This window comes from Danio rerio, chromosome 19, assembly GCF_049306965.1.
Source record: "Danio rerio strain Tuebingen ecotype United States chromosome 19, GRCz12tu, whole genome shotgun sequence".
Lineage (NCBI taxonomy): Eukaryota > Metazoa > Chordata > Actinopteri > Cypriniformes > Danionidae > Danio > Danio rerio.
The window spans coordinates 35,287,462-35,313,142 of NC_133194.1; the positions used below are offsets into that span (position 1 = coordinate 35,287,462).

The 25,681-nt window shown below is 36.1% G+C and overlaps 3 protein-coding genes and 1 long non-coding RNA gene across 5 annotated transcripts; 1 reads left to right on the forward strand and 3 right to left on the reverse strand.

The window, feature by feature from the left end:
• Nucleotides 1-1,172: 1,172 nt before the first annotated feature.
• rida (reactive intermediate imine deaminase A) lies at nt 1,173-13,092 on the forward strand. Of its 2 annotated transcripts, none has more exon segments than NM_001012315.2 (7): nt 1,173-1,363; nt 4,361-4,463; nt 9,506-9,560; nt 9,646-9,714; nt 10,307-10,362; nt 12,374-13,039; nt 13,073-13,092. In NM_001012315.2, coding segments are annotated over 6 exon segments (408 nt in total). In that variant the 5' UTR covers nt 1,173-1,298; the 3' UTR covers nt 12,434-13,039; nt 13,073-13,092.
• Nucleotides 2,402-3,729, reverse strand: LOC141379139 (uncharacterized). The gene is made up of 2 exons (XR_012395141.1): nt 3,317-3,729; nt 2,402-3,125 (listed from the first exon to the last, which is right to left on the reverse strand). It is a non-coding gene; the product is annotated as an uncharacterized lncRNA (long non-coding RNA).
• A 1,141-nt stretch (nt 13,093-14,233) lies between the features above and the next one.
• On the reverse strand, nt 14,234-22,830 carry si:dkey-284p5.3. The gene is given in 4 exon segments (NM_001044842.1): nt 14,234-14,341; nt 14,431-14,481; nt 20,300-20,491; nt 22,643-22,830. Coding segments are annotated over 4 exon segments (336 nt in total). The 5' UTR covers nt 22,716-22,830; the 3' UTR covers nt 14,234-14,321.
• A 1,175-nt stretch (nt 22,831-24,005) lies between these two features.
• Nucleotides 24,006-25,281, reverse strand: LOC137488533 (uncharacterized). Its single transcript, XM_068218937.2, has one exon. The coding sequence runs from the start codon at nt 25,200-25,202 to the stop codon at nt 24,363-24,365; it is 840 nt and encodes a 279-aa protein (XP_068075038.2). The 5' UTR covers nt 25,203-25,281; the 3' UTR covers nt 24,006-24,362.
• Nucleotides 25,282-25,681: the final 400 nt, after the last annotated feature.

Genomic DNA, 25,681 nt, shown 5'->3' on the forward strand with positions numbered 1-25,681 from the left:
CCTTAGTCCTCTTACCTCTAAAGGTGCTCTAGCGACTTATGCTAGAGGCCATGGTCTTTCGCCTCCTTGTTAGAGCACCTGTCTCCCATGTGGAAGGTCGCTGGTTCAATCCCAGCTCGGAGTGGGTTGAGTGCAGTAGGACCGGTGGGGTTACATTCGCAGCATAAATCATATGCTGGATAAGTTGGTGGTTCATTCGACCCCAGATTAACAAAGGGACTTAGGCAAAATGAAAATAAATGAATGAATGTAAAAAATAAAATCAGCAAAATAATGGGCGTATTCTGTTAAAATTGTTTCAAATATGAACTTGTCACAATTTATTGATGCGTTATACGAATTGTATCACATTTGATGGATAATTGTGGCAAAATTTTACATTTAAGCGATGTATGTGCTAAATGTAATCTTCCTCGTTTAGAGAAAGTAATCAAGGCCATTCCAATATACCCACAAACAATGGTTCAAGGGTGACCCCTCATTGACAATGGTCCAGATTTTGTCCCATACATGAGCTGATTTGACTTATTTTGACTTTTATGCCATAATAAATTGTGAATATAACCATGGAAATAAGGCTAAGACCAAGCGGAATTCTCTGCCTGTTGCTTCAACGTGACTGAGGAAAGTTGAATGTGCTGGCCAGATTGCCTAATAAATGACAATAGGCTACTTTTTAATTTTAAACTTAAATAGCATCCTTTTTTACTAATCATGTATGATGTAATAAGTTTGTTTTCTGAAAAATAAGTATTATTATCATATATTTTTCTTCTACTTTAGGAAATGTTTTTGGTAGGCTACATCGTGGTTGATCTGACAAGCTAATCCAGCAAGAGAATGTGCTTAGAAACTATTCAAACCTTATAATTTGATAGAAAATGAGGCTAATAACTGCAAAAAGGTCCACATTAAAAAACACTCCTTTCACCAGCCTGGATTGTCGAAAATGTCAAAGTGGTTTTTTAAGAATTACCGTAATCACCCTACTACATATAACCTATTACACTTTTAACATACTTTAGCAAAGTATATCTAAACAAAATGACGCATGTTTGCTTATATGAAGTCTACAATTCCTTTCCCAAAAACCATTACAAGGTATACTTTCGAGTGACCACTGCGAAATTCTCTATATATGCAGTGTCTCTATGTGTGTCGTTACGGTAAATAATCGCTGACACACACTGGAAGTGAATCCCTACAAACCTGCTGCGCTACACTCATTCATCTGCTCAGCTGGAGGTTCACTGACACTCGCTTTTCTCTGTTTTTAGTTAAGTTCTGAGTGTTGAGATATGTCTGCTATTATTAGGAAGATCATCCACACTGCAGCTGCTCCAGCCGCTATCGGGCCCTACAGGTGAGAATCTGTTCATGTTCCTCCATAAACGCACACGTGACATGCTACGGCATATGGTGAAGTCTGATTTTATCAAAGCTCCGGCAGTTATGCATTAACAGTCAGCCAAAGTAGCAGTTATTTGTGCGGGGCGGTCCTTCAGAAAGCGCACTCAGACACTCTGACACACAGTTTTTTGGTGCAACTTGTCATATCGTCTGGACGAAATGTCTTCTGTTAAAAAAATCATACATGCACCTAACACGCCTATATCAGGCATATACAGGTAAGATTCTTCTACAATAAAGGTAGCATTTCAGAAAATTGTAGTAATTTTAAAATTTTAAATTGTAAAATTTAAGACGTGTGTTTTAAAAGATGTTGTTGAATAAACTAAATTGGCTGTAGTGTATGTGTGTGTGTAAAAGTGTGTGTATGGATGTTTCCCAGTACTGGGTTGCAGCTGAAAGGGCATCCGCTGTGTAAAACATATTCTGGAATAATTGCTGGTTCATTGTGCTGTGGCGACCCCCTAATAAGTAAGGGACTAAGCTGACAGAGAATTAATAAAGAATGTTGTACTGTAAATTCTTCACGCTGCCTTTATTTGCATTTTCTCAGTATTAAAAATCAAAAATGATTAATTTGTATTATTGTTTATTTGTAAATAAAATGCTTGAATGTCACATTTGAGGGTGTTTGTGGTTTAACCAATAGTCAGTAAGAGGAGGTGTCCGGTTCAATGACTTGACCAAAGGTGAGGCTTCTGGTTATGTTTAAACTTGCTGTAGTAATTCATTTCTGCAACAAAATAATGATTGGTGTGTGTGTGTGTGTGTGTGTGTGTGTGTGTGTGTGTGTGTGTGTGTGTGTGTGTGTGTGTGTGTGTGTGTGTGAGTGGAAAAAAACAACTTTTGCAACATTATAGATAAGATATTTAATTTTTTTTTATCAGTTTGACTGCCGCTTTACCAAAGGTTGACCATGTTTTTACTGTTTTAAACAATGGTTTACACACAGCATTGTTGGTTTACAAAAAATCAAACAAACATAATCCTGTTGCACTACAAGACATGATTTTGTTTTTATTGAAAAAAACATAAAACCAAGAAGACATGTAAATGAGAATCGGAAATATTTTAAATTTGTATAAATTTGACTAAGTATTCAAAAATGTTTTATTTGTATCTTACAATTCATATTTTCAGATTTTTCATAGTAATGTATTAATTCCGGTACTTTTACCATGAACCGACATAACAACCATATGGTAGAGGTTGATATATTAGAAATTATGGGATGTGTTGGAAAAAAAAAATGCATTGAGTGTGTTAACTAGCGACATTAGGAGTTACGAAATGCCATCCAACATTTTTTTTTTCTTGGTGGTGTAATTAAAGGGTAAATGCATATTTGGTCAATGAGTAGTATTATTCATTTTGAATTACTTTAAGCTTTTAAACATTTTGTTAATGTTTCATGGTTTTTGAGCACTAAATTGGTATAGTAAACAGACGCTGAAGGATCACATGAAACTACGGTGAAGACAAAATGAGGAAAATTCAGCTTAGCCATTAGGAAATGCAAAGTACATTTACACTACATAAAAAACATGTAGTAGGGCTGCACAATATTGGAAAAAATTTATATTGCGAAATTAAAATTTTCTGCGAATAATATTTTGAAATGAATATAGTTTTAGAAGATGGTTTGAGTCGCTCTATTTGATGGTTTCCTGGAGAGCCTAACAGTATTCAGGTAGAAAATTTGTATGCAAAAAATGCTTTTCTTACTTTGCTTTGTCTTGTTTCTAGTCCAAATATCGAAAAATTCTGAGAGTAAAAATCTAGTCAGAAGAAATAAGTAAAAATTATGAGATTTTTTGCTTGTTTTAAGGAAATTATCTGCCAGTGGATTAAGGGAAATAATTTAGTTTTTGCTTTGAAATGTTGATATTTGGAATAGAAACAAGACAAAAAAAATGTAAGTAAGAATTTTTGTTTTTGCATGCATCAACTTCATGAAATTAAATACAATTATTTGGCTCCTCGTGAACTATAATTTAGTAGTAGTAAAGTAGTAAAACTTGATTGTCTTTGACAGGAAATTTGTTATGGGAATCACCACATTGCTGCAGACATTTTATAAAAACAAACAGAAAAACAATTACCACTATAAATGTTTATACTAGTAAATTTAAAAAGTAATTACACATAGATGTCAGCAGCAACATGTGTCAGTGTCGCCAGCAGTGCAGCGCCACCGGAAGTAATAGTGAACTATACAGTCTGAACTATAATTCAGAATGGACATTGCATATCTTTATAAAATAATATAAAAAAATAACTAAACAATTTCTTAGTACAAATACAATTAATAAAAACACAACAAAATTAATGCATTAAATCATAATCTAGTATGGTTAATATTTTATATAATAATTTATTTAATCATAGCGTAATATTTTATAGTAGAAAAAACATGTAAGCAGGTGGCACTGCCTGGGAAAATGATAGGTCTGGAATTGCAGGTCTAAGCATGCAGGTGGGTCTTCGGGCCTGCAGCTTCATAATGTTGGTATCTATGCGGTGTGATTACTGCGAATGTGCACATTGCAATATTGATGCTGAAACGATATATTGTGCAGCCATGAAATATATGTGGTAATGGTCAAAGTGATAATTCTCCAGTTGCAAACAACTGCCATTAATAATTATCTAACGTTCTTGTTTGATTTTGTGTTAGATACATATTAACTTAAACTTAGTCTTGTCTTGGACTGATATCTTAAGCTGAACTAGTGACACATCGTGACAACTTTACAGTATTAGTTTTTATACTATCTTGTTTACAAAATGAAGAAAGGAAAACTGTGACCTGTTTATAACAGCAATGTACCTTTTCTACCAGCAGTGGGCGAAATAGCACATCATTTTCTGAGTATATCAAACCCGTATTTGTCTAAAATGAAAGCAAATATTTAACTCACGCTTGAAATAATGTTGCTTTCCCATTCAGCCAGGCTGTTTTGGTGGACCGCACAATGTACATCTCAGGACAGCTGGGCATGGATCCAGCATCAGGACAGCTGGCGGCGGGAGTTCAGGCTCAAACCAAACAGGTGACAAGACCATTAAATGAATCATTCGCAATATCACATACTAGGACTTATTAAAGTTATCGTATGGTTTCTGTGCTACACAGCAGAGTAAACTATGAGGCAGATATATTTTTCAGAACATTTGAAGTCGAGAGACGACCCTTCCCATAAACCCTGTTCTTTAATAAGATTATTATTACCCTTTTAACAGTTATTTTACATAGGGCTATACAGTGAAAGTTAGCTTTTGGTAAAAAACGTGCTAGCTTAGTCAGTGCTTACCTGGGATGTGTTTCCCAAACAACGACGTAACTCTCGGTTGAACTATCATAGTACGATGTATCGTTTGGGAAATGAATGATGTAACGTTAGTGACTACTATGTTGCCAGCAAGTGTGCCGCAAGCCTGCGTTTGAGTGAAGGTCTCGGCCGTTAGATCGCCCCCTGGGGGCTGGCTGCAGTACAAGTCATAAAGCCCGCCTCCTCCGTGTTAATGAAGGAGACTTGAGCCCAAATAAAAAAAATAATTACACTTGCAATAAAATGTCCCGAAAGATGGTTCTGGTCGATTAAGGCACTGGTTATTGTGCTGAAATAGGTGCAGATCTTCATTTTTGTAAACAGTTTGTTTTCAGCAGTAATTTAATGCTGGGCGTGTCATCGTGATTGACAGCTGTGATTGACAGTTTCTCAAAGCAGCGCGTCTGAGCTTCGGCAGGAGACTGAAGTGTTATTATTCGATTTCTATGTTATTTTACCTTGACAAAATAAGTTCAGCAGTAAACTATAATTTCTGACATACATGATCCTGGTGGAACACTGTTTATTCGCTAAGGTCGAGGCTTTTTTTCGGGCTTTACTAGTTTGCTGATACACGCCTAGCCACCCAGATAGCAAAATACACTCGGGCCAGTTCCGGCTAGATTCTCGCCTGCCGGAAACTTACCCCTCAGAGCTCAGACTGACTACCTCTGCTGGACCTACTCCGGATGCCTGGACTTACTGCCCGATTCCAGCCCGAGTCAATCGAGCCAGATGCGGCGGCCGAGCGAGCCGGTGCTGCCGCATGCGAGCCGCAATCAGCCCGCGACGCCACGAGTAGGTTATGCGCTGCGGCCCGGAGCTGGCGCGATTGAATATATAAAACCCACATATTTGTTAACGTTATTACATCCGTTTGTGTTGATATGACAGCACATATCTCAGCATGCTGAGAAGTTCAGGGGCCTGGTTGATTTTACATAAAGCGTTTGGTTGGAAGCTCGACTCCGCTCATTTTCGCGGCTCCTCCTCTGGCTCCATCAGACAGTCCTTCTGCGCATGTCAAGGCTCCAATTTCAGCAGTCTTTTGCGACAGTTTGTGCCCGTCAAGCAGGCGTTTTGCCCTCAAGGCGTTCAATGGGTAAAGGGGCTGTCGCATCGTCCATATTTTTTACAGTCATTGGTTGCCAGAGCAGTAGCTGACTAATTCCAGCCCAAAAACTAAATCCCGCTGAATCCCTATCCATCATTAAAATCGCGTTAGTTATAACGTAAAATGCCTATAATGATGCTCTAAACAGGGTGGAGTAATAACTTCTTTAGAGAATAACCCCATAAATTCTTTGTGCAAATTGTATTGTTTTACACGCACAAGCATTTAAAAAAAATTTAACATTAGTTTTGGTTAAAACATGCACTCGTTTTCAGTATTAATTGAAAAAGATATAAATTACACGTATAGGGCTTATGTTTCCTTTATTAATATTATTGAGAACATTCCATATTCTATTCTAAAACATAAAATCACTTACAAAAGCTAACACATGTTCTAATATCATATATAAATAAATTAATAATCAGGCTATTTATTAAGAAATGAAATTTTATATTTATTATTTATAAGGGAAATGTAAAAAAAAATCCTCCTTTAATAATAATAGTAACGATTATTATTAGGTAGGATATTTTTTATTTTTTGAAAAGTCTACTTTTACAATTTGACACATGCAAATGGGAATAGAACACAGCCAGGAGCTATGTTTCTAACTACAGCTCCAGAGGTGTAGTTGCAAGCATACAAGTTTGCAACGCAGTTTGTAAATGTTCGTTAAAACGACGGATTTGGGGAAACGGCAAATCAGCGAACTATGTTTGTAACGATGCAACTTGCAACCTTAGTTGGCTAATGATGGTTTTCGGAAGCACACCACTGATAAAAAGTTAATGAAAACTTTTTGTTTGAAACCCAAACATTACATTAAATTTCTCATTTTTGTAAAAGCATTGTTAGTTTTAGCTTAATTCAACAGTCTGCCTCTGAAAATTTTGTAGTCTTTTAATATTTACCTTGCTGACTTGCTCTATAAGCAAATTCCTCATGTAATGTCAGTCAGTATAAGTAACAACAAAAGTCTGACTCACCTGCTATTTATAGCCACGCCCCCAAAATCATGCTATTGGTCGAGATATAAAAATGATTGCCAATTAAATCTCAAACGTTTTGATAGTGCCAGGGAGGCTCAATGTTTACACTTTCAAGGGAGAAGAAAACTATTAATTGTTTCTGGGTCCAAGCACTATATCAAACTGTATGAGGAGACTTGTCAAATGGTAATAATAAACGTTTACAAAGCGCTGTAATGCTTTCAAAAATCACGATCGCAAAATATATATATCCATGCCTAAAAAGTGATTCACTTTTTATAAATTGTTAACATTCTGGTATTTGTGATGCAGCAAGTCCAAAGACTGTTGTGTAAACATGATTTTATATAAAAGTCACTTTAATGTGTGACATGAATAAAAAGTTATCATAAACTAATATTTTCTCAATTCAAATGAGTAGCGACTTGAACCCGGAAAACAGTATTCCATATGTCATGACTTAACAAGCGGATTACATGGGGGGGTTTGGGGGAATTGACCCTCCTAATTAAGGCTTGATCCCCCCTGAAAGACGTAAAACAAGATGTGTGGTAAGCGCTTTGAATCTGAGATCACTCTGATCAATCTGTCCGCAATCTGGGTGTCATCTTTGATGAGTCATTGAAACTAGACAAACAGATCAGTTCGGTTATTGGCTCCAGTTTTTATCAACTACGTCTGCTGTCTAAAGTTAAACACTTTAAATCCCACAACTCTAGAGATGGCTGTCCACACTTTTATCACATCACGATTAGACTACTGCAATGCACTTTACTGTGGCATGTCAAAATCCCAGGTTTCACGCCTTCAGCTGGTCCAAAACGCTGCTGCTAGATTTATATGTAATTGCAGAAAGTATGACCACATTACCCCTCTTCTAAGAGACCTTCATTGGCTGCCTGTGAAATTCAGAATTGATTTTAAAGTGCTTTTACTGGTTTATAAATCCCTCCACAATCTAGCCCCATTCTATCTCGCAGAGCTGCTTCATCCTTACACTCCTGTGAGATCTCTCAGGTCGAGTGAGCAGAATCTTCTGTCAGTTCCACAATCTAGGCTAAAACGTAGAGGGGACAGAGCTTTCTCTGTGGCAGGTCCTCGGTTGGAACACCTTGCCCCTTGAGATTAGATTGGCTCCATCATTATCCACTTTTAAATCACGTCTTTAAACATACCTTTTTAGCTTGGCTTTTTAAGATTATTTTAATAGTTCATTCTATCGCTAATTTTTTACATCTTTACAGACGTTTCGCTTGCTTGTGTTTATATTCTGTCTTTTATTTTTTATCTTGTCTCATGTACAGCACTTTGGTCAGTCTTGTGACTGCTTTTAAATGTGCTTTATAAATAAAAATGATAGACATCCATTTGAGCACCCCTGTAATGGTTCATACCATTGTAAATGCATAATAATGCCAATCAGTCCATGCAAGAAAAAAGTCATTGAGCAGTCTGAAACTGGCAGATGTAGAGCACCGATAGACACCGAAAGAGTTCACAAAACTTGGAGAAAACCATGTTTTTCCATAAAATAGATGTGTGTTTCTACATTTTGCCTAAATAGGCTCATAGTTTGTTCTAAAGTAAGAAACAACGCACAAAACACTGAAAACTTAAATACAATCTATGAATAAATGAGATGTAATTTAAATAAACACATGCATTTGATTCACTGAAGCATGTATTACATAAACTAACATTACCAAAAAAGGTGCCCCAATTGTCAATGTGTAATTCACACACTGTATTCAGTCATTATTTAGCCACCCTGATATTGTTCCAAAGCTACAGTTGACGTCAGAATTAGCCCCCCAGAATTATTAGCCCCCCTGTTTATTTTTTTCCCCAAATTTCTGTTTAACGGAGAGCAGATTTTTCCAACACATTTTAAACTAAATAGTTTTAATAACTTATTTCTAATAACTGAATTATTTTATCTTTACCATGATGAGAGTAAATAATATTTGACTAAATATTTTCAAGACACTTCTATACAGCTTAAAGTGACATTTAAAGGCTTAACTAGGTTAATTTGGTTAAATAGGCAGGATAGGGTAATTAGGGCAAGTTAATGATGGTTTGTTCTGTAGACAACCAAGAAATATATATAGCTTAAATATGCTAATAATTTTGACCTTAAATTGTTTTTAAAAAATTAAAAACTGCTTTTATTCTAGCCAAAATAAAAAAATAAGACTTTCTCCAGTAGAAAAAATATTTTCAGACATACTGTGAAAACAACCTTGCTCTGCCAAACATCATTTGGGAAATATTTAAAAAAGAAAAAAAAATTAAAGGGGGGCTAATAATTTTGACTTCAACTGTATGTGCCCCATCCTTCATTATTTCCTTCTTTGATTAAGAACATGACATATTTTACAGATGTTGTTTTGCAATTTGTTTACAAAAACACAGTCATCAACAAAATATAAATGTCAGGATTTTCATTAAATAATACGTTGAAATTCAGTTTATTTTTCACCAAACCCCTATTATACATCACAATAATACATAGAAATATGTTTTTTTAAAGTACAAAAAACAAAAAAACAAAGTATTAGGAACAACTTAAGCATAAAGCGTGTATTTTTCATTATCATTTCATAATTATGTCCTTAGGGCTCATTTAAACATTGTTTTACCTTACAACCTTACAGGCACTCATTAACATTGGGGAGATTCTGAAAGCTGCAGGATGTGGATATGAAAACGGTCAGTCATTGAGCTTAACCTGCTTTACCTGTCATGATATTCCAAGTTTCAGGCACTTTATAAAGTCAAATATTTTTTTTTGCAGTGGTCAAGGCCACAGTGCTGATGACAGACATTAATGAATTCAATACCGTCAATGATGTTTACAAGCAGTGTGAGTATGAATAAATGAAGGACTCATAATCCACCACAGTGTCACATTTAACCCTAAACACACAACCACAGACTTTCCTTACACTTTTAATAGTCTAATTAAGCTAGAAACCCACATAATCAGGAATGATGTTGGCATAAATTGCTGCGGTTTCAAAAACACACGACTCCTGTTGATACCTTCCCTAAAATACCTTTGCTTCCCATCATGCACTTGGGTGATAATTCTTCAAGCAAGTTATTGATTATTCAAATGTCACACAATGATGCCTCCGTGTGGCCCTCCGGGTATTTCCTCTTTAATACAATGGCGATGGGTAATCCTATCCTGTCTGCGTGTAAAAGGATATAGTGCAATTCTGTGAAACGAAAGCCTCCTCTGCAATGAGGACAGCCCATCATCTCTGCCTCCACCTCACTGAACTTTCCATGACATGCAAAACCTACAGCTTGAACAAACACTCGTGCCGACTCTCGCTTTAATACTCATCATGTAATTGATTAGACATATGAATGTAGTGATGAAGGATTGTTTTTATTATTTCACAAGACTTGAAGTTGTCAATTTATTTACATTCTGTTGTTTTTCTTAGTTTTCAAGAGCAATTTCCCAGCTAGAGCTGCTTATCAAGTCGTGGCCCTGCCCAGAGTAAGTATTAAAGATCCAGTGAAATTAACATAATGTTTTTTAAATGTTAGCATTAGTATGTTAGTCTTCTAAGGATATCTATAAGCTAGTGTGGTACAAAACAATGACAACATTCACATTTAAAATATATAAAACTGATGTAAAGCTTGTAGTTTGCCACTATATGGATCAACTTTTTTTTCACATCACCGCATACCTCAGTTTCTCATCAAATCTTGACCAATCAGATGCTCTCTAGTATCTAACATGCCCCGCCCTCTTCAAGATGCTTGACATTTTCTTTTCATTTGATGCTCTTGAGCTCAACCACTCTCACCGGCAGAGCTGCGATAAAACAAAACCCTATTGGCTGCTGTTTTTAAAAGGGAGGAGCTAATCTATGTCCTGCCCTCTTTATGTTTTTTAGTTGAGATTACACCAATAATCAAAATAAAAAATCCATATTTCAAAGCACTTCACAGGACCTTTAAGAGCAGACTAGTTGAGGCATTTGCCAAATGAACCAGTTAACTATTGATCATAAATGAATTGTTGAAGCCATTTCTATGGATGTAATAATATTTAGAGTTTTAGTAAAGTCCATGTGTTGCAAATGAAATGTAGAAATTGTAATGTGAACAGTTAACCAGTGATGTAGCATAACGTAATTTGATTGATTGTTAGATTTAGAACCCCGCAAATCAGTCAGAAGGCACTGGACTTTAGAGTAACACAGTCTTTTGACCTATGCTAACTGCAAAGTTAATTTGTAAGAAAATAAATAAATATAATATTTAAATATAATAAATATCCTACGTATTTATGCTTTAAGATTTACCATTAAACAGTCAAACGAAGAACTTTGGATTCAAGACCGTTGTTCACTGACATTTTTGTGTTGAGTACAAAAGAACCCTAAAGTCCTAAGCTTAAGTCCTAAGTCGGCCTATTGTGCTTGCAGGAATTTTTTTTATTTGTCGAAAATGAAAGACGCTGATAATGTTAAGAAAAAAATTATGTCAAATTACTGCAGCTGTATTAAAATACTTGTAGAATACATTGTAGAATCTTGTTGGAGAATGATGTATTATAGTTTGCTCATTTATTTCCAAAGAGCAGCCAATCAGGATCACATGACTGATTAAGCAGTTGCAGGAGTAATATATAAAAAAACAGTTATTTTATATTTTAATATTATCTCTAGTCTGGACCACATAACCACTCCTAATTTGACAAGTATATTTTTAGAAATAGCCAAAAAATACCTTGCATTGGTCAAAATTATAGATTTTTCCTGAACTATGAACTAAAGATCATGTCTCATGAAGATATTTTGTAAATTTCCTAATGTAAATATATCAAAACATATATAGATATTTTTAATTAATATGAATTGCTAAGAGCTGAATTTGGACAATTTGGTAAAGGTCATTTAAAAATGTTTACCCAGATATACAAAAAGTTCAATACATACTGTAACACCCACTATGCTACTTTAATGGTTGGGTTTAGGGTTGGTGTACATATTAATAACACACCATGTAATGAGCACTTCAATAATTAAAAGAAATAGTTCACATTTCTCGCAATAATTGCCTATGCATGCACGGTCACTTCATATTGGACCTGATCCAATACACCATCATGCTGCAGCGAGGACACACTCAAATATTGTCCTGTCATAACAAACCATACATCTAATTTATAAAGCTCTCCATAAAATCATAAACGTGATTCAGGAGGGTTTTCACTGTATTTTTATGAACAACAAGACCTCTAAAAAAGAAATAAAATGGTCTAATAAACTTTGCACTACTAAAAACACCCATTAATATTAATAATAATAATAATAATATATAGCCTAATTTACAAACTTCTAAATCATCTATTTTCAGATCATGGAATGTCTGAAAATTTACAAGCTGCAATCTGGAAAATGTTTTTTTGTGTGTGTGTGTGTGATGACTCCACTAATATTTATAAAATGCAGTAAAATATAGTACTTGTGCTTTAACTTCACTCTGTTTCACAGGGGGGGCTTGTTGAGATTGAAGCAGTCGCTGTACTGGGACCAATTACAGAGGCTTCCTGACTATATGATCCCAGCATGCGTCACAAATTGTAAATACAGTTCGTTATTTGGAGATTAACCACATAACGCATTACAAATTCCAGCATGACTGGATGACCATAGAAAGAAAATCATTCCCTTCCATCATCTGAGGCCTTTTTCACTAATCATTAAAAGATTTTTACTTTGTGATTTATTGTTGATCTTTCATCATTATATGGACTTGATTTATTACAGTAACCATTCAAACAACGTTCAAGTTAAACTTTATTTCTTAACTCCAACAAATCTGTCAATATCACATGAGATCCAACCCCACCACAAAATATTTCCTCCATTCGTAGCGTTCTGATCTCTTCTGTTATTCGCTGGAAAACATTAGCATACATATAATATAGGCCTGTTTATTAAATATTGTCATTGTAAATGTATACAACATGTAATTATGATTTTTATGATTACAGTAACAGTTTAAACAATATACATATATAAATAACATTTATTTGAAAAATTTCCATTATTTATCTATTTTTTTGGCTATTTGCAACTTTTATTCAGGTGGTACAGCTAGGCCTGTCACAATAATCAATATATTGACTTCTCGCACAACACACGGACATGACCTCAATCATTTTTGGTGAAGCAATATTTATTGCCCATAAATAAAAAACAATTCTAGCAAGATTTTAACATTGCACAGCTTCTCTATCTCTAATGGGGGTATCAGTATGATAAAAAAACACTATAGCATTTATATAAACTACTATAGTATATTTTCATGTGGGTGCCTGATAACACAAATACAAAATAGATCTGGTAGCAGATATCACAGCCTCTTTTACTGTATACCTTGCACTTTTTGTTAACATTTATTATTATTTATTTATTTAGGATATGCGTTTTCACATTTTGATTCCAATGGCAAACTATTGAATAGTTCAAATTAACTTTAATTAATATTCTTATGAATAAATATGATGTGCTCTTTTGAAGACTGTACTTGCATCGTGATGACATTATATTGTCCTTCTGGCATTATATAATTAGTGCCATAAAATGACAGTAATATTGTTTATCGCAACATATTTTGGTGCAATATATTGTACAACAAATATTGATATCATGACAGGTCTAGGTACAGCTTCTCAATGAGCCACTAATATGAAATGTTAGGAAGGGAAAATTAATTGAAGGCAGCCATTATAATTCACAAAACTATAACTGGGGTGCTTGTATTTAGTGTACATAAAGACAGGCACAAAGTCTTTAAAGACCACATGGTCTATATCTTGGCAACAGACAAGCAATATCTATAATATACAGTTGAAATCAATATTATTCACCCTCCTGTAATTTTTTTATTCTTTTGCAAATATTGAGCAAATGATGTTTAACAGAACAAGAAATTTTTCACAGTATTTCCTACAAAACTTTTCTTATTATTTGTTTTATTTTGGATAGAATAAAATCAGTTTTTAAATTTTTAAAAACCATTTTAAGGTCAATATTATTAGCCCCCTTTAGCAATATCTTTTTTTTTTTTCGATTGTCTACAAAAAAAAACATCATTATATAATGACTTGCCTATTTAACCTAATTAACCTAGTTAGGCCTTTAAATTGCACTTAAAACTAGTATCTTGAAAAAATATGTACATGTACTGTCATCATGGCAAAGATAAAACAAATTAGTTACTACAGATAATAAACTATTATGTTTAGATTTGTGTTGGGGGAAAAAATCTTGGGGGGGGTATAAAGGGGGCTAATAATTCAGGAGGGCAAATAATTCTGACTTGAACTGCATATAATAAACTAATGTTCAATTTTATATTTAAACCATTCGCATGAAATCCAAAAACAGGTGGTAGAATCTGGATCCTGTAGTAGCCATGCCAGTTAATGCACATTTAACCATCTTGACCAGAGGCTGAAAGAGAATAATGGGAAATCAGACGTTTATCCTCACGAGAAGCTGACGTTGTTAGATCTGTCTTTGCATCATATTACCCTACTTACCTGGTGTTTCCTCTGGAGGAGAGGATTCTGCTTGATCTACAGTTGCGTTTTCTGTGAAAATAGAGATGTAATCATCATTAATTAAAACTCCATATGTTGTTTCTAATTTTCAATTTCAACTTTAGTCATAAAGTTGCAAACAATATAGACACAGTCCATCACTTGACAGCAACGTTTCGGCATCTAGATGTGGTCATCCTGACGTAGGCATCTAGATCTGCTTAAGTTCAAACTGAGCATCAGAATAGGGAATAGGGAATAAAAGAGATTTTAACATGTTAACAAGAGATGTTGGTGCCAAACGGGAAACTGCTGATCTACTGTGATGAACTTACAAAACTGTCTTTAGGGTTTACAGAGAATGGTCAGAAAAAAAGAGGACAAAGTGGCCTTGTTGTTGCCAGATATCACTGGAGAAAGATCAGACAGTTTCAAGCCGATAGAAGCTGAAATAATCACCTTTTACAACTGCAGAAGAGCATCTCTGAACACACAACATGCCAAAACTTGAAGCAGATGAACTACAGCATCAAAAGGGTCCATCCTGGGGTTTTTAATCAACAGTTTGTGCTTCTGCTGGTGATGTAATGGTTTGGGGTTTCATTTTTTTTTTGGCATGCCTAGAACAAGCTAAGCATCATTTAAGCTCAACAGCCTACAAGTGTACTGTTGCAACCCAAATCCATCCGTACAGCGTCCATCTTGTGGAGGCTGCTATTAACACTCCACTGTCCGCAGATCTCAATCCAAAGCGAGGTTTATTTTCTCTGGTCTCTAATGATGGGTTAAACCTAGTATAAAATGTTCTTAATTCACCTGCTGAATCCAGAAGATGCATGATTTGATTTTGTATTCTGTTCTGTGGTTTTTTCATTATGTATTTGGAAATGTCAAAGCTTTTTTTCCACATTGCACCCAACCGACCAAGGTGTTTGCATCAGTGAATAATCTGTCATTTACATTTGAAATTCAGACAGCGAGGCATGCTGTGGCCCTCGCCACATTGAAGATTTGCCCAAAAGAAGGACTGTTAAGAATCCACTACTCCAAATTCAGTTGTTTGTAATAAATCTACAAGGACAAAATGAAACCTGTTAGTCTAATTGTGGATTCAAGCAACACAATATCAGCCCAATTTTTGTGTTTAGTGTTTGATGAGGTTATCGGGTTAATTCAGAAATGGGCAAAACTGGGTATCTAAATAAAAAAGTATCATTTTGTCGGCGCAATAGCCTAATGGTTAGCGCCGACATATGGTGCAATAGCGAGTTCGAATCCCGGCTCGAGGACATTTCCCTACCCTACCCCCCCCCCCTCTCTCTCTCTCTCTCTCTCTCTCTCTCTCTCTCCCACTTCGCTTCCTGTCTCAATACTGTCCTATCTAATTAAGGCAAAAAGGCCAAAAATAAATCTTTAAAAAAAAAATTTTTAAAAAAGTATATTTTTATCTAGTGCAGTAAAGTGTCATTTAAGTCATGTATAAGCAGAGGTCAGAGCCAGCTCCAATTGGGCAGGTCTGCTTCAAATAGGCAGGACTTGAGCTTTAATTGTTCTGTACAAAATTTCTTAAGGCTTTTGATTGATTTATATGTCTTAATAGTCTACCTATTGTGTTTTATTAACATCTACCCCTTACAGTAATTCTTGTTTTACATGGTCACAAAAATTACACTATACTGATAAACTACAGTGCACACCGCATACCTAAAAGCCACAGCTATATCCAATCTAACCTTAAACCTGTGTTTTAAGTCCATTCCACTTAAGGTGTCCGGGCTGCAGTTATACACAAGACATGTCACTTATAAAGATTTGAATGGGGAAAACTAACAGTCAATTTGGCAAATGAAGCCCCACCTACTAGTACAGGAGCCAATCATTGATCGGTATAGACTGATGATTCTCCGGAAGAGACAAATGGACCAGATGTGATTTTCTGCAGATTTTGTGTCAATCAAACATTTAGAAATGAAACTGAAGTGACAGTTGTTGTATAATTTAAATAATGATCATAATATGAAATTTAATCGGACGCTTGGCAATCTATTTTGTAGAATTTGATGTTACCCCATTCAAGCAGAATCCCCGAGCATACTGCCTGCAGAGGCGGTTTAAAGATGGCCGTCAAGTGAAATGACTTGCCTTGCCAGGGACTTACACACACTTGTGGTTACATCTGGGATATCTCTGTTTAAACGGCTTTCAAACGTGAAAATATCTATTATTATGAGGAATTACTATGGGAAAATCATGAGATTTGTTTCTTATGGGGGCTTTTCTGATAAGACAGCAAGTACAAAACTAAGGACGGCTATATCTCTCCATAATATTAAACCCTGAAAACTGTTATGGAACTCCACACGAGACAAGACCACGAGAATGGTCAGGCACTAAAACAATAAACGTTCTAATCTGAGAAGAAGAGCAGCTAGGAAACCAGTTGTTCAGGTTGTCTCAATCATGCATCCCCCCTCCTTTCCCTGGACTTTACCTTCTCCACCAGAGCAGCTCCACACGGAATGTCCAAGTTTTTAATATGGTGCATCTTATGGCTCTATATTCATGTTTGGTGTCATTTTAAAGGTCTCTGTGTGATTGGTAAAGTGGTTCTAATTTCACTGTAATATTTTACAATCTCTCTTATATCGATTAATTTGGGTTTTGACTTTGATAAGATCTTTGCCAGATTCTCTACTCCAGAGAAAATGGTCTTCACATCAACTCATGACCAGGCAAGAGTCTTGGTGAAGCTTTTATTGTCTTGACATTGTGGTAAATTAAGTATTTAAGGGAAATGTGGAGAAGTGTCTGTGGGATTCTGTAGCCAGGATACCCCGTTGCAGTGTATAAGTCTCTGAGCACTGAATGTATTTCTACATGGTCAGGTATTAATCTCTAACTTATAAATGTATCTTTGAGTAATTGATGTTGTACAATCTTAATTGGCTTTTTTGTTTAATTGTGTGAACTGGAATGGAATATCTTTGTCTGAAAAATTTATGTAAAATTGTAAAATAAATGTAAAGTCTAGTAGATTGTTTAGGCTGATGTTTCCGCAGCCTACGGCCAGGATTAGTCATACATTCAGGCTCAATGGAAGGAGCATAGGCAGAGCATTAAAGACCTGTTGATTTCTGACAATCACTGACTTGGTATGATATAATCTAGGGGCTAAATCAAACTTTCTCTAAGTATGAGCAAGCATGGGGGCGGCCTATTATTACTTAAAGGAAATTAGCTTACAGTTATATCTTCTAGCTAAGCTAAATCAAACTTTTTTTTTAAGTATAAGCAAGCATGGGCGGCCTATTATTACTTTAGAAATTAGCTTATCTTCTATCTAAGAACCAAAACTGGCGAGGATGTGTCTGTGAGCAGATATAACTGGCCAGCATACTGACTCGAAACGACTTCGGGTAAATCAGCTTGAATTAGATTAATCAAAATTTAAAAATTATTATAAATTGGAGTCAGATTAAAATTCAGAGTTGGAAACAAATTAAAATAAATTAATGAATAAAATTATTTCTTTTCACATTTGCTAAAAAGGCTTACACGCATTTAACCTTCACCCATGCTGTTAGTTCCGTCATAGGACTAATAGATGGACCCTTACAAAACCCTACAGCTATAGCCATAGATTGTTTATGCACTCTTTCTTGAAGTCTGTCACTAGTTCTGCCTTTTTGATGACATCACACATCATTAAAGATGGCAAGCAACATTTAGTCAGGAATCGATGTGTGGTTTGATGTTTCTAATGCACAACATGACACGCTTCAGAAATAAAATTGCATAATCTGACTTACATGACAAAAATACTGTGTAGTCTGAACCCGAAATTACTACTAAAACCATTAATAACCTGGATTTAGTAGAGTATTTTTTCAAGATTCAGTTCATCGCAACATTGTCAGACCATCAGATAGAAGCGTAATTGTATGCTAGAAATACTAGAAAAAGTTTAGTTACAAGGGTTGGAAAATAACACTATGAAATGGCCACAGCCATATCCCCCTGCAGGCAAAGACCGGCTACTTACTGAAGCAAGGCTGATTCTGGTCAATACCTGCATGGGTGACCTCATGGGAAAACTAGGTTACTGTTGAAAGTTGTGTTAGTGAGTCCAATGGGGGTGCTCAAACTGTGGCCTTAGAGTCCTAATGCCCCAGTATAGTGAAGGGAACATTATACTGTCAGTGAGCGCCTTCTTTCGTATGACGCCTGTTTCACACCGCAAGCGTCAGTGGCGCGTGAGCAGAGCGTGAGCAGCGCGTGTGTTTTCGGCATCCATGTTAACAGATTAGAGCTTTCATACCGCACGCAGCAGCAGCGCGTCAGTGCGAGGCGTGAGCGTCGCCGAAGCAGCTGTGCAGCGATAGTTTCGGCGCTGGGTCTATTTTTGACGCGCTGCTCACGCTCAATTAAAGTGACAGTGCATTGATAATGACCAAAACACAATGAATGACAGTAAAAAGTAGCAATTTTACCCAATAAATACGTTGATAATGTCAAATGGTATACATATAGTCATTCAAATGAACTTAAAACGATTAAAAACGGCAACAAACATTTATTTAGGCCCGAACTACAAAACCAAATGTAAAACAATTTTAGTATCAGTTTTGCTTAAGTTGCACACTAGTGTTGTAGGAGAGGGGAAATAGAATATTTACGGGATTTGTAGTCCATAGTGAAGTGTATTGTGGGTAGTGTAGTGCGACACGCATACTGGATTATGTGAGCTCGCTGTGTGCTGTGCAGCTGAGCAGAGGAAGAAAGTTTTAATCGGCTTTGTTTTATGTTCACTCGAGTTATTCCTACCGGGAGCTGTTTGCACTGTGAATCTGACAACACGAAAATAAGTAAAAGAATGGCATGCATTGGTAACTTTTGTCCATCTCATCATCTGCACGAGCATGAATTAACGAGCTGTTATTCTGCCGCTGGACAGATGAAAAGTTTAAAAAGTGTATTTGTATATAGAGAGACATGGGTAACTCGATAAAATAGACAGAGATAGGTTGATCTCTGCAGCAGCTGCCGAAGAGCTGCGCGCTGCAGACGCAGCTGGTGTGAAAGGCAAACGCCTGCGTGCTGCTACTGCTCGACTTATACGCGCTGCTCACGCGCCGCTGACGCTTGCGGTGTGAAACAGGTGTGAGACAGTAAAACCGAGGTCCTGACTCTCTGTGGTCATTAAAAATCCCATGGCACTTCTCTAAGGATGTAATCTCTGTGTCCTGGCCAAATTCCCTCAGTCGGCCCATACCCATCATGGCCTCCCAATCATCCCCATCCACAGAACTGGCTCTATCACTGTCTCTCCCCTCCACCATTAGCTGGTGTGTGGTGAGCGCACTGGCGCTGTTGTCCTGTTGCTGCCGTCGCATCATCCAAGTGCACACTGGTGTTGGTGTGGAGGGATCCCTCTCATGATTGGGGAGTGCTTTGGGTGTATAGCCATACACAACAAATGTGCTATATAAATACACATTACATTTATGAAAGGCAGAGTTGAATTATTGGGTCAAGAACAGTTAGTAGGACACTTTCCAGCTTACTTAAAGTACACTGCCATCACCTTTTGCTTTAAGTGTAATGTTAAGTATAAATGTGTAAAATGGTCAACTGATACAAAGTTACTTCAAGCCCTCAATGCTAAAGTGAATGATAGAGGTGTTTTGCATCTAGAGATACATCCCTCAAAAGTACCAAAGTCATTTGCATATACAAGCACCCACGCGAGGAAGAATACAATGTATCTTAAGTGCAAGAATTGCTCTGAGCCTGGTTTTTAAAACACTGCAGTTACTGTTCTTTAAGCAATGAAACCTGGGAAAAATATCATTTAAAATGTGAACAATACCACTGGGTGCTGGATCTTCAGTATTTTCAGCTGTGGCAGGCGGGTTGGATTCAGGCTGGTCGGGGTTGGACTCTGCAGCAGCTGCTTCAGGTTCGGTGTGAGCTGAAGCAGCAGCAGAGCATTGGACTTCTTCATTTAGGTCTAGGATTGTCTCACTGTCTCCTGCAGGGCCGCCATTTTCATTACTCGTTCCTTAGAGATTAATACAAATAACAAGGTAATTAAATGTCAACCCAAAGGAAAATGGTTTTATTACTTAAGATTTGATTTAAATCAGCAAATAAAATTATATAGAATTTTTGTAAGTACTAAAAAATTACCTTAAATGTTATTTAAAATAATAACACACAGCAAAATCATTATATAAAATCGATACATAAAAAAAATAACTGTCAAAATCTACAGCAGCATATTAATCATAATAAAATAGCATTTTGACAATTTACCCCTAACATGATTATCCTAATCAAAGTAATAATACTAATAAAGTGTATTGTCACTATTATCGGCCTAATATCTTACTGATCACACATTTAGGCAGATTTTAAATAGCTTACAATAAGGCTTATATACATTTTGTGACCAAAAATTCACTTGAAAACTGAACAGATTTAAAACAGCCATGATACACACGTGTGATTATTCTCAGTCTTTTTCATAACTGCATATTGAAATGTTATATAAAGCTGTCTCAAAATGCTGTATCAATATGGCTCAATTTAAATTTCATTTAATAATTTTTTTATCAGCCAGTATGAGTTTAGTATCTGAGTGTAAAGTATACTCGGTTCAACACATTTTACTATATTTAAATACTTTCCACAGAATTCTCGTCTCATAAACACAATGTTTTATGTCATGACCTTTCTCAAATTCTGTATCAGCAAGTTAACTCTTTCATAAGTGACCTTTAAAATACATGAGAAACCCTTAAACTAGTCTATTGTTGATTAATTTTATGACACTGTAAGCAATACATGGACATCCTGGATAAATGATGAAAGCTGAAGTGCTTAGAGAGAAAGGATGCACTAAAGCAGGCAAACTAGCAGAGGTTTATGACATCAGACTGAAAGTACACAACATTTACATGAAACCTTCTTCTCAGCTCCATATATAACACTATTTGTTTAAATGTCACCGCTGACATGCATCAGGACACATGATGGGGCTCAGGATCTCCTCTGACCACCCTCTTAAAAATATAATATCTTTATTAGCATCAGTGAAGATCTTTTAATATCCGCAGAACATTTACATTAAGCAAAGCGTTCTGTATGTTGTTAAAAATTCAAAAATAGAAAGAAATTTTTAAGGTCAGTGAAATGAAAAGTGTAAATGTTTCTTCTATGGCACCACTCTAAAAACAAAAAAACTTATGTTTTTATACTTTAAGTTCCACAAATTCACAACAATGATGGTTCAGAGAATAAACATAATAGGAACAAGAGAAAATGTAAACTTCCCTGATTGGTTTAACAGAAAATGCATCACTAATTGGCCATTTTATAATGCTTTTTAAACATATGGATGCATATTATTTGATTGTTCATTTAAAATAATACATTGTATTTTTATATACACAAGTTGTTCAAACCTGTTTTTAACATTTATTTTAATAATACATTTTATTTGTAATGCGCTTTTCTCAGACTCAAAGCTCTACAAGGCAAAGAACTAAATAAAACAGTGAAGAAAACAGTAAAACATTCCAACAATAAACACTACAATATTTATATTTTTACAATATTTATCTATATTTTATTTTAACAACACAATTATTAGGTCATCCAGTGAATTCACATAACCACTAGTTTTTGGTAAGTCAGGATGTTGCGTTACATAAAATAACTGTATATTACAGTCCTGCTGTTTTATATTTAAAAGCAGAATCTGAAATCTGAAGTTGTCACCTTAACCATAAAACATGCATTTCTTCATACTCGTTTGAAGTGTAATGTTTTAGTATCTGGGCAAGCCATTTAACCTTAGGATTCACCAGAGAGACTTTCAGTGTAATGAATACTGTAGTTCCTCTGGAAGAGAAACTGGAGTCAAGTAGATCTAAACTGCATGGCGAACTGATGACAGCCCTCTGGATAAAGATCTGGGTGACTTACACAAAGGTTGAGTGTTTCATTTCAAGTTAGTGTGAGTCCGGATCCGAAAAGTAACTAAAACAAAATCATCCCATCATCCATTTTGTCATTGCTGGTGCTGTATACATTGTATTCACATGGTCAACATTGACACAAATACCTGAAATGCTTCCTGAACCTCAAGAAAGTCCAGAAAAAAGACAAATAAAGCTCAAATGGGAATTTGTGTGCTGTTAAGTCTTACCTGCTGCGCATCCATCGTGTTTGGGTCTTGTTGTGTCTTGAGCCGTGGTCTGAGTGCTGGAAGTGCAGCCCATCGTGTCCTGTTCCTCTGACAGGACTGAAGTCGAGCACTTGACAGTGAGTGTTATCGTCACACATCCACTTCAAGTGCAGGAAGAAGCGCACTTGATAAGAGACAGCAGTCATTCCCTGCTCAGGGAACACACTGGGTGTATCTGAGTGGCGTTCATATGCAAACCTGCTCTTAATCGAGGTAACTTTACAGGTCACGGTTCAGTTTGCATTGCTAACGCTGAAGCACCCATCCATCTCTTGCCCGATTCTTAATTTAAAAAGATAAATGTTTGTAAATAATTTGGCTGTATATGTGATAATTTAAGCGTAACGTGAGTTTTATTGTAGTAATTATCTAAACTTAAAAAATACTTGTTTAAATGAGAGAAAATGCATTAAAATTAATGGCATCACGTAGTAAGTAAAGGTTTTGGCGACATCTATAGGCGACATCTGGACTGGCAGTGGTCAAAACTTAAATAATGTATTTTAGTCTTATTAGGCAGGGGTGCCCAAACTTTTTTATATGAAGGGCCAAAACCAAACACCATTATGAGCCGTGGATCGAAGGTATATACCAAACCATATTTCACAAGTTGCCATGGTTAACTTCCTAGTTTATTTCATAATATTTAAAAATAAATAAGTAAACATTACTTTAAATTGTATTAACTAATGCTGTATAACTTTTAAAAAGATAACTTATTGCAATAAACACTTAACAGTGAACAGTAGAGTTAGCCTTGATTTGCTTACCAAAGTCTCTGCATTGTCCTCCATCACGTGACAGTGCATTTAAACTAAATCTGATTAATTTACAATATTTAATCAAAACATTTAATTTCAGTTAGATTTTAACAATATAACGAAAGGCAATATTAGATTTGAAATGACAATCTCTTAAACCATCCCTCCATTCTTCCACTCTTTTCAGATCAAAGGTTACCATGGGCCAAACTTTGGGCATCTCGGGTCTAAGGTATTGTACTACAAAGATATTATTTTTGTCAAAATAAGACCTTTATGCTCTTATTAATAATGCATACGCTTATAAATATATTAAATAAAAATATTTAGATAATTAAAAGGTTAATAGAAAAAAAAAAATAGAGAGAGAGAGAGAGACCCTTCTAAATTGTACTATTTAATCGATGTTGGCAATATGCTTTAATCTTTCTTCTTACATACAAATAAAATTTACTTAATGTTTTTTTGGCATCCCAATAGACTTTTGATGGCCTAATTACTCTAAAGAAAAACTCTAGTTTGAATAGAAATATTTTCCATAATAAGGTGCAAAACAAACAAAATTTCATATGCTGTTTTTAATGCAACGTTTACATTTTGTCCCTCTACATAAGGGCTTTTTAGTTTAACAGAACATAACACAGACATATTACATATTTAGGCCTATATTTTAGCAGATAGGCCTATTGGAATAATAATTTATGATAAAGCTTTAGGCTATAGGCTAGTTCTGTGACCAAATTTGAAAATGTGGATATCAAACAGGCTATAAGACAATTCTGAAGGGAACTTCTTGAAAAATGTCATCCTATAGGCCTATAATCAGGAGATGTGAAGATAGGCTATGAAAAAAAAGCCAAAAGCAAGCTCGAGTAGCTACTGGGAGTACAGGCCAAATCATCATTCATCCAGCCTTGTTACTACACCTCTTTAAGCAAAAGCCCATAAGGACGGATTGTGCTCTCCACTATTTCCCTCTCTTTCTCAGCAGAAGTGCCTTTAGGTATAGGAACCAACCAAAAGTTCTTCTTAATAGTGATTTCCCTCTTCTGGGGGTTGATTCTGTTCTGCATAATGACTTTGTAAGTCTTTCCGTTGTTTTGCGATGTGAATTTCTTGGTTGTCGCGTATCCATCTGCCACATTGATGTCTGGAGATGAATAGATCCCTCTTCCGTAAGCCTCTCGGTCTCCAGCCTTGTAGTGAGACTGAATGATGCCCTCAGCTCCTTTCAAATCGGTTCCATGGTAGGACACTGGCCATTCACCCGGCGCGGAACGGTTCCTCCATCCGCCGGTTCCCAGCCAAGCGTTCCCGTCCGGGTATTTGTTCCGCACCTTCAGCGCGAACCGCATCCACCCGTAGGGCCGCATGTACGGCTCGCCCCCGCGCATACAACCAGAATCATCATCTAACTCGGACATATTGGTGAAGTCAAAGTCATACGCTGGGTCGAAAAAGTCATCTGAAATGACAAATAACTGCTTTCTGAGTGACGATCTCGAGGTTTCTCTCATAGGGGTTTCTTCTATTGTGTCCCAGTCCCACCGATCATGGATTCTCAAACCCCACATATGAGAGGCCAGAAGCGAGTCGGGTTCGACCAAGCGAGCTTCATTATTAAGCAAGGAAAGAGATGGCAGATTGACAATATGCAGTTGAATGGCTCCATCTAAATCTTTACAGTCTGATTTAAGTTTCACGGTGACTCCCGTGATGGCAGAGATCGCCTCGGTCAAGATAGATTTGTCCACATACATGGCGTTATCTTGTTTATTAAGCGCTGTTTCTGATCTGATAATGATTTGTCGTGAGTAAACTTTCAATAGTTGTTTTTGGACTTTGTAGCCTACCAGCGACCCACTTTATATTGGTCTCTGTCAAGTGCTTAATTACAACACCTGCATCAGACCATTAGCTCATTAGCAGAGAGCTGCGTTAAAGGGATAGTTCACCCAAAAGTGAACATTTACTCAATATTTCCTCTCCCTCGACTCGAGTGTCTATTCAAATTTACCCATTTCTTTCTCTTGTTAAACACAAAGGAAGATATTTTAAGGAAAGCTGAAAACCTGTAACCATTCACTTTCTTCAAGATATCTTCCTTTGTGTTCAACAGAACAAAGAAAGTCAAACAGATTAAATATCATTTTTATTTTGGGGTGAACGACCCTTCTATAGAGAGAGATTTACATGTAGCTCTTAAAAATTGTATACATTGATAAGGGATGGGCAGTAT